Source organism: Pimephales promelas, chromosome 15 (genome assembly GCF_988280905.1).
Source record: "Pimephales promelas chromosome 15, fPimPro1.hap1.1, whole genome shotgun sequence".
NCBI lineage: Eukaryota > Metazoa > Chordata > Actinopteri > Cypriniformes > Leuciscidae > Pimephales > Pimephales promelas.
The window spans coordinates 20,998,711-21,008,370 of NC_142783.1; the positions used below are offsets into that span (position 1 = coordinate 20,998,711).

Genomic DNA, 9,660 nt, shown 5'->3' on the forward strand with positions numbered 1-9,660 from the left:
TCTATCCCAAGAAAGAAAAGTGACTTGAATCAAGAACATTGTTGTATTCGAGGCTGAACCTACAAAGCAAATGATTATATATAATCATTATTTATTTTTTAAAGTTCCTAATGTCTGTTTCATTAGTTTTTTTTTTTTTTTTAGCTTTTTTATAACTCTTTGTTATTGATTAATAACAAGAATGCTGAGAAACTGGCATCTTTTGTCAACAATCTTGACTGACTAAAAATAGAGTTGTTTGTAACATTCCACGATGAAAGGGAAGACAAAAAAAGAGAGACAGTGCCAGACTTTCTTTGTTTATTTACATTTGTGGGATGAATGTGTTTTTTATAAACATGTTTATATTCTTGTCTATGTTAACATTAACAGTTCATCGTGTAGATTTCACATTTAAAGAATTTGGGGTGACTGATTTATTTCACAATTTAAAAAATCTGCAAACACTTGCATTGTACTGCAAACATCCAAACAAACTTATTGCTGACAGCTCTTCTAAAATCCAACAGCAAACATTTGAACAACTTCAGCTCATAACTACAATAAAATAAGTGTTGCTGCATGGGCATGGACATATTTGTGATTAAGTGTGTGTTGCCTTTGCCCTAGATTAAGTATTTTTGACCTTCTCTTTTGAGAGAGAACGGCAGGGCAAACAGACAGCTGAACAAGTGATGCACGGACTAAAAGAAGAATGCATGTCACATTCCACTTCCTTTTGCATGAGTGGGGGAGAAAGAAAGTGAGCGAGAAAGAGAGAGAAGCCGGGAGCTGTGCATAGAAACAGTCTAAAAGAAGGCACATTCCATGTCTTTGTTATTCATTGTCAGATTTAAAGACACACTAATATCATCACACTTGAGCCGGTGGTTTCAAAGAATGGCTTTCAACAACTTCAAAGTTTTAGCTTCTCTGTTTTAAGGTCTGCTGCCCTCAGTCTATTTTAATATTAGTATTTAATGCAAAGACTTCTAAAATTCTTCAATCTAAGAAGATCTAATGGCAAGTTATACTGTCATGCAAGTATATTAGGCAGCTTTCAGAATGTTTACAGAAAAAAACGAATGATTCTAGAATTCAGTCGAAGAAAACCCACTATTTTTGTCATATTTTAATGTTCATTAATTAAATAACAATATGTAATGAGAACCGCATTAGGTAGCTTTTCATGTACAGTGCGAACATTTACAAGAGGAACACATATAGCAGGCGGGGGGACGTATAAAAAAAAGAATAAATAATCCTAAGGAAAACAATAGGACCTTCGCCTTTTCAAGGCTTGGGCCCTAATTACCCCAAGCAGCATCATCTATTAGGAAAAAGACAAGCATTGACAAAATCTTTTGATTATAGGTTCAAATATACATAAGTGCGTCAACATACAAAAATACATCGTATTTATAATCAGAGCTTAAAGACACTTCATATTTGATTTGCATGTTTTCTTAGTGGGGAGGAAATTGGATTTGGGAGAGCAGCCAGTGGCCTTTGTCCAAAACAACAACGTCAAGAATTCCACTGAACTGACAGACAGTGCAAATGATTTATAAGATTCAGTACAATAGATCATGTTGGTATAACATGAAGTTTTAGCTTGTCATAAGAAACATTTGGACAAATATATTTTTACTATTGGTAGACATAGGTACAATCCACTTAAAACAGTGTTGCTGAGCAATTCAGACTCATTCTAAATTCATCTTTAGATTAACTGTAATGATTTACAGCACTGAAGCGACTCTAATTTCAAACACCCATTGTTAAGATTCCTTGATTCCAAAACTGGAGAACACAGAACAAACCCTCATTTCGCATGTCGTCACCCCCTGAGATGATCCAAATCAAAGGTTTACGTAATGATTCATGTAATCCTTTACCATCACATCATTTTTGTGGAATATAATCTGGATTGGCAAAGCTAGATGGTTTGAACCCTTAATTCCCCTTAATGTGCATGAAATCGGTTTGGCAACTTTTTCAGTTTGGCGATCATTTACTTGTAATTATGATTTTAAATGATTCTAGGCCACTAAACATACAGTAAAGATTTACACTGTCATTTAAACAAACGTAGAAAGCTAACCTATTACCTTGTCTGAACTAATGCTCCAAAACACACCTTTAATATTTAAAATATTTAAAACGTGATGACTGAATTTTAAAGTCCATGTCCGTGACTTGATATAGAGGAACACATTGAGAAATATTGGATTTGAACTTTTCTTCCACTTTGTGGAAATAGACAAATGCATTATTGCATGTCCCTTGTGCAGTTGTTTTTCCAGACATCACACATTTTTAGAAAGTGCATGTTTTCCACTTAATTATGTTTAACCAAACATTGTTGCATCAGTATAGCATTATTTTGCCGCATCACACTCAAAACACACTGTAAAAAGTGCATTATTGACATTCTGGGTTTTAAAATTAAAACATCTATTGAGGTGGATTTGATTGGAATGTCTCAAATATAATTCTGATTAACAGGAAACAACAGAATGTTTACAGCTAACAGACTGTGAGTTCAAAGCGGCTCTTAGATAGATGCAGCTGGAACCCTTCAGTCATTCCCCATTCAGCTGTTTTTAAAGATGAGAATTTTCAATGAATTAATGCATTAAGCATATCTGGTATCAGTTAATCTTATATCATTTCTATAAAAAAATGATCTGGTTTGGTTAAATGTAAGACTTGGCCTTCACAGTGTGAAGGAAAAATGCTTACCCAGAGTGCCTTTCAGTGCTGTTATTTTGGGACATCTACAGCGCTCTCATTCAATTCCATCTGAATGAGATCCATCAATACTTCTGACTAGAGCCAAAAACACCATTGGAGAAAAATGAGAGTATGAGGGAAGATAGAAATTGGCTGAGAAAGTGAGTGTGTGTGTGTGCAAAAGAAAGAGAGAGAGAGAGAGAGAGAGAGAGAGAGAGAGAGAGAGAGAGAGAGAGAGAGAGAGAGAGAGAGGGACAATGTGGGTGGTTAGAGCAGGAAAGAAAAGTAAATAAAAGTAAATAGAGAGAGTGTAAAAGGTAAGATAGATTAGGAACACTATAGCGAGACATTTGGATTTGACTCTAGTGCAAAATCTTGAATAAAAACACCTAATAAAACATTCTAAAATCTACCTAGCGAGACTTCATTTTAAAAACGTCTCCATTTTCTCTCTCTCCTGTCACCTGGCCAAGACGCAGCTTTGCGATGAGTTTTAGCTTACTTTCTGTGATTTCTAGATTGCTATCAGATAATCCCAACGGGCCGCTGAATGCTAAGGCGTTGTCATAGAGACAACATGCAGAGAAAGCTTTGGAGGAATATAATCATCAAACTTGATACAGTGCCAGTGGGCGGAGCCACAACTGTCAAACAGGAACATGAAGGAGGGAGGAATGGAGGAGTAGAGGCTGAAGCAGTACACAGGAAGGAGAGCAGTCCTGTCAGTCATGGAGCTTTGTGTTGTTGACTTTCAACAGAGGCACAATCATTCAGTTTTTCTGCTTTTTGTCCATCTCTTGACATCAGTCTGCATGAGATTTCCACAAAAGCTGTAAGTGCTGTTTAACCAAAGTCAATCCTCGGACGGTATTCGAGAACCATGGGATAAGCCTGGGGTGAAAACGAAAGTAAAGAATGACTTCACATTTTCTGATGCGCAATATAATATCCATTATATTGTCATAGTCCTTGTGGTGTAAAAGGCAAGGACACAAACCTAGCGGCATCTATGTGTCCTCAGATCTGATTTTGTTTCAACCTCCAGTGTGTGTGTGTGTGTGTGTGTGTGTGTGTGTGTGTGTGTGTGCAGGACCATACCTAGAGGATTCTGATGATGTAATGAATACATCATCAGCCAGCAGGTCAGGTGCCTAATGCAATGCATCGTGACTCATGTCAATTTTTTTAAACTCTATTAACAATAGTGTAAAAAGACAGGGATTTTGACCACGTAATCATTTGGTTGATTGTGGTGCACACCGATAATGAAAAGTGACAGGCTGTAATGTAGAGTAGACGGTAGTTTTTATTTCCAGCTAAATAACAATACATAACCTGATTGACTGGGATACAACAACTCTCATGGCCTCCCTCTCCTTGTTTTCATGGCGTTTCTGGTACCCTGATCTATGTTACAGTATCTTTTCCACAACATTTTTCCGACAGTCAATCTCTTGCTCTTCCACCAAGTTCATTGTTAACTTCAGATATGTCGCCTCAACTCTGATTGGTTCGGTTCACGAGCTAGGGTGGGTGGCACTTACAAATGTATTGGGTCCATCTGATATTTGTCACTGACTGAATAATTAATAAATACTTTAGATCAGACTAAACCATTTTTAGGGAGGTAAGAGAAACAGATATTTGGAGAAAAAAAAAAGATTTAACCAAATTGCATTTTTTTTCATGGTTTTCATTTAAATCTCAGGCATAGAACTAATATAAATATTAGAATTATTCATACAACAGGGGCCTATATAGTTTAACTGCTGGATTTTGTGCCCCTATAATTGTCACTACCCTTCGCCCCACTAGCGACATACCCGTGTGTGTGTGTGTGTGTGTGTGTGTGTTTCTGTGTAACTGGAGAAATATGACTCATAGATCTGTCAGTAGCTGTGAGCAGTTTTTTTTTTTCCTTTTGCCTCTGCCCCACCACTACCACCAACTCAGAGACAGCTGTTCACACTTCTCATGAGCACACACCCAGATTTTCAGGGTCAAACTAACTTTTCAATAATTTACCTGTCAATGTTTCTAGAAAAGGTTTTTCAAACCTTTCAATGCCAAAGATTTTGAATATAATATGATGATCCGTGATCCTAAAATATAAATGCAGCTATATTTTTTTATTTATACTGTGTGAAAGAATACACAATGAAACAAATGTAGTGACAGTTTTTCTTATTCCGTAATGTGATGTATATCCAAGTGAAACAGTTAATCGAAAAAGCAAAACATGTACGGTGGGTCTTGGTTCTATCCATTTGTTGTTGATTGGATGGAGACAGGTCTAAATGTGAGCTTGCAGCAGATTGTTAGAAAGGTGCTAGGTTTAAGTAGACTAAATGAGAGAAGATTAAAAATGATAAGTTACCAAAAAAATGAAACATGCACAGATTAATCATTTATAATCTGATCAATAACACCCATTTAGATGTGGAATAGATTTCCTATTTCCATTTTATACTGGCTTTAAACTGTTATCTGGGGGAAAATGTACTTTTTAGTGAGTGTTTTGGTGACAAAAACTGTTTTGTTTTGTTCTTACTGGTAAAAAATAGAATACCAGAATAAAATAATCACAATTAATCTCATGATAGCAGTAATATTATCAGACTTGGTGAATGTGACCGTAAATGTAAAAACCTATATGTTAAGTGAACAGTAACTTTGACAACCCAGAAAATAATAAATTAAAGGTACTGTTGACACACAGATAAACATATATACATACATTTGCTTTTCAATAATTGTGGTGTCTTTAAAATAACTTTGATGATTTTAAAACTGAGGTAATGATATTTTTCATCCCCAAACCCTGGAGAAAATATTAAGCATGTTTATAAAGCCATTTTCCTTCTGGGGATGATACGCTGTTCCATATAATGTAAGTTATTCTGGTTTTACTATCCTTGGGGGACATTCAGCCTAAACAATGTTGGAAAAATTTGACCCACACACATACAGACTTACGCTGTCACCCTGAAGTCTCCAGCGAGTGCGATAGATGAATTCCAGGGTGTGGTCTTTGCCCATGATCTCCCCGTTACACAAAACGTCGAGCTGTAAGAAATACGGACAAGCTTGTTTTATGAACTTTATGAAGAATATGGCATGTTACACATGCACTACAGCAGAGGCTAAGAAAAGTAACCTCAAATGAAACAATTTTCATTGAATATCAAGCTTCACAACTGAGTCTGACGGGTAAACCCATCAAGAGCTTATTTATTAATATCTGTGCTGAACTGTGAAAGAAATCTATTAAGTCTCAATACACTCACACAAATGCAGTGCCTGAATTGACAGCACAGTGATAGAGTGATAAAACAGTATTTTACCTCATAAGAGCTTGGCAGCTTCAATTTTACACAGAGGAACTTCTTAATGGTTCCCACCGTAACACGGGTGGAGCAACGGATGAATTTCTTCATTAAACCCTGTTTCAAAGAGACATGGGGTGCAAATTATAAACACACACACACAAACATACATCTCAACATATACACACAAAATATTAAACTATACTGTGTCTGTGCACCTTAACAGTGCTTTCTCCTGATTGGCTATTGTTACGTAGACAGTCCAGACAAATAGCGATCTGAGGATCACTCCTGTGGTAGTCTCCACCTTTCCCGTCCTCATCCTCTTCATCACTTAGGCGAGCTTTCTTAGCCCTTGGGCCATCTAGAAGACAAAGGAAAGCAGACCTTTAATCTGGTTTATCTGTACGTGTGGTACACGCGACTGTGTGTGTAAAGGGGTTGTGTATGGAATGGTTAATTATTACCTTCTCCATTTGCTTTGATTTTATTTTTTCTCCAAAACTCACTTTCCTGTTGTTCCTCCTCTAGTAAATAAACACAATTTAAAGAAAGTACATTAAGAAACAATTTACAGATATAGAAATACTTACCAACTAAAGCACAACTACATAGCCAACAAAGTGTATCTCTGAAGTGCATTATAAATCTCACTCTCTCTTAGTCCAGGCACCAGCTTGAAGATGATCTCCTCCAGGGTTTTATCTAGCCTGCAAAAAAGTGAAGCCAAGATACCACATAAAACAGAGGACTTGCGTGTGTACTTAATCTGTGCATGTGAGAAATTAGTGCGGGTGAGCTTGGTTACCTCAGCATCTCTAAAGGGTTGGTTTCATGGACCTGTATCCCACATTCTGGACACTCATTACTCTCCTCAAAGTGCTGAATGATACAACTCTTACAAACTAGAGGACAATGGAATAAGAAGAAAAGGAAGAACAGAAGAAGGATGAGAGAATGAGAGAATCAGGCCAAAGTAGAAGAAGGACCAAAATATTTGGTTTTCTTTTACTATCAGAAAAGAGAGATGGTCATAGAGAACATAATGCGGATTAGCGAGACATGAATGACTTACAAGTGTGCAGGCATTCCGTGACAGCGGTGGGCTTGATCAGGTATCCATGGCAAATTGAGCAGGTAATGTGACGGTTAAAATCTCGGACCAGGTGTTTTCGGTGGGTTGCCATCTCGACTCACAGAGGTCAGGAGATCACAAGCTAGAGTCACAGTGCTGCCTGTGCTCCCACACAGGGTTGCCACGGTGATTTCATCATTGCCTCAGTTTTGAGGCAGTTGTAACTCTGAGCCGAAGACATTGGTGAGAGAGTGATCCTAGAATAAAAAATAAAAAAAAAACATATGCAAAAGTTATTGACTTGTTATTGTAAGAATATCAATTACCAAATTTTAGTGTGAATTTTCAGTTACATATTATGACTGCACACGACAAGGAATGTATCAAAAATGATTACACCACACATTCTGTTTTGAAACCAGTCCAACTCAAACCAGACTTGAGCTGAGCCTCCTTTCAGTCTAAAAAATTTTAGGAAAGTCCCTGTCAGGAGAGACGGGAAAAGCGAAGGGTGCGTCATTTAAAGAGTTCTTTTGAGTTTTCATTGGCTTGGCCACAATATAACCACTAGATCCAGCAGGATAGTGAGGCCCTCTTCCTTTTGCATCAAAAGCACACACAACAAAGTCTAGCCTATTTAAAATTAATATCAGTACTACTGAGCAAAGTCTCCCAAAAAGAAGAATATGAATCAATATTTTTAGTGGGTCAGACTCGGTACTAATTGTTGTACACTAGCATCATATTAATCACTTGTGTTTTGTGAAGTGTTGCACCAAGGCATATAGCAGCCTATAGCTAAATTGCAATGCTTGAGTAAAACAATTCATTTACATATTTTATTTTTAGTTTAGGGTAATAATCTGAACTATCACAGCAAATGTTTTGGTGGGGAAAAACAAAAATATCATACATCTCTCGAGAGCCACACAATAAGCTTACTGCCTATTAACACAATTGTTAACTTTTTTGTAACAAATAGCCTATCTATTTTTCAAGTAAGCATTTGAACTTTTCTCTATGTTAAGGAAATGAAAAATAGACTGAATAAACTACTCCAAATGATCAGTATAGACCTCTAAACATGACGTGAAAGTATGTCACGCTGACCCCCTTGTGACAATGTGCCCCAACAGCATGGCACTACAAGTCCTCACAGTATAAGGAGGAGCCTGCCTATGATCGTAAACAGTTGTGAAAGTCCAGCATTTTTGCCATGTCAAAATTCACATCAAAAACAAAATATGCTTTAAATGATTATTTTTATAACTTGCAGCTTTCTAAAGCACTTTCAACACGGGAAGAGAACATACAATTGTAAATAGGCTACTTGGGTCTCTGAGGGTTAAACTTTTTACAGATGCACACATTTGCACTGTTACTGTGTTTCAGAAACAACGCCATCGGTCAATCATTTCTAACGATGACGTACTCCTTACGATGCTCTCTGCCTTTTATGTAATACATATGTATAAGAGGAAAACGGCAACTCACAGGCTACTATGTGAATAATAACTAACACGAATGGATTGTTAGCATCTCATTTAAACGCATTATAAACCAACAACTTGTTCCTATGAAGCTTTTAATCTGCATCAGAAACGCGTGTCACAGTCCCGTTATCTCATCAGCGCAAGCTGCGCGCACGGCGTCAAGGACTGCGTGACGTCATCCCTATGGAAATTATAACACATGGTAAGTTGAGCTTGTCTCGCGCGACGTCGTTTTTACAGTCTATAATTATGCATCTGTCTGCTCCACTAGAGCGGACTGGCGGGCACACAGCCTATGTCTTACCACATGACACAATTTCTCCCATCCCCAAACTTTACACACATTCGGTGACAGTGTCCCCAACCCGATAACGTAGCGCAGATTTCCACGTTCCGTGGCCATCCGAAATACACTCACCGTTACGTATCCCCTCGCCTCGCTCTGTGCTCGGCCGTTAATGGAGACTGAAGCGGGGGAGGAGGGGTCTGGAAGCCAGAGAGAGTCACACCGTTACAGCCCGGCGGTGGATTGAGCGGGTGCAGGCAGTGCGTGGCTGGTAAACTCGCGGCCGACACGGAACTGGCAGCAGCACGCGCAGAGAGAGGAGCGCTCGCGCAGTGAAGGGGCGGGGGACTCACGCGCTTGTTTACGCGGTTCTGTCGATTGAGACCAGCGGAGGGAGAGAACAGTTTAGAAACGCTTCCCAGCAGTATTCATAACATTATTAAGAGAAAGTCATTGGGCCACACGACAGACTGAATTGAAATTAATAATTTTATATATGTATAAATATATAGCCTATAGTATATATATATATATATATATATATATATATATATATATACACACACAACCGATTTTTTTATTTTGCAGGTTTTCACATGGAGCTGCCTGTGAGTGTAAAGGTTTGCGTTCACGTACGAATATTTATGTACAAGTTCTAAAATACACATCTACGTGCTCTCGAGTATTGCTACTCTTTTAGCTTCATATAGTAGCTATTGCGTACATTTGCTAGCAGTGCAAAACTAAATTAACGAAGAAAAAAGG

The 9,660-nt window shown here is 37.9% G+C and overlaps 1 protein-coding gene across 1 annotated transcript; it reads right to left on the reverse strand.

The window, feature by feature from the left end:
• Nucleotides 1-278: 278 nt before the first annotated feature.
• Nucleotides 279-9,237, reverse strand: pcgf5a (polycomb group ring finger 5a). Its single transcript, XM_039657499.2, has 9 exons — nt 9,028-9,237; nt 7,117-7,373; nt 6,850-6,946; nt 6,696-6,751; nt 6,509-6,568; nt 6,260-6,405; nt 6,060-6,158; nt 5,692-5,781; nt 279-3,606 (listed from the first exon to the last, which is right to left on the reverse strand). Exons 2-9 carry the CDS (start codon nt 7,226-7,228, stop codon nt 3,559-3,561), a joined length of 708 nt encoding a protein of 235 aa, XP_039513433.1. The 5' UTR covers nt 7,229-7,373; nt 9,028-9,237; the 3' UTR covers nt 279-3,558.
• Nucleotides 9,238-9,660: the final 423 nt, after the last annotated feature.

Coding starts and splice junctions, on each gene's coding strand:
- pcgf5a (XM_039657499.2), bottom strand. CDS start 7,228: ATGGCAACCCACCGAAAACACCTGGTCCGAGATTTTAACCGTCACATT. Junction 6,752..6,849: donor AACCCTTTAGAGATGCTGAG/GTAACCAAGCTC, acceptor ACTTTTTTGCAG/GCTAGATAAAACCCTGGAGG. Junction 6,569..6,695: donor GGTGCCTGGACTAAGAGAGA/GTGAGATTTATA, acceptor TTTATTTACTAG/AGGAGGAACAACAGGAAAGT.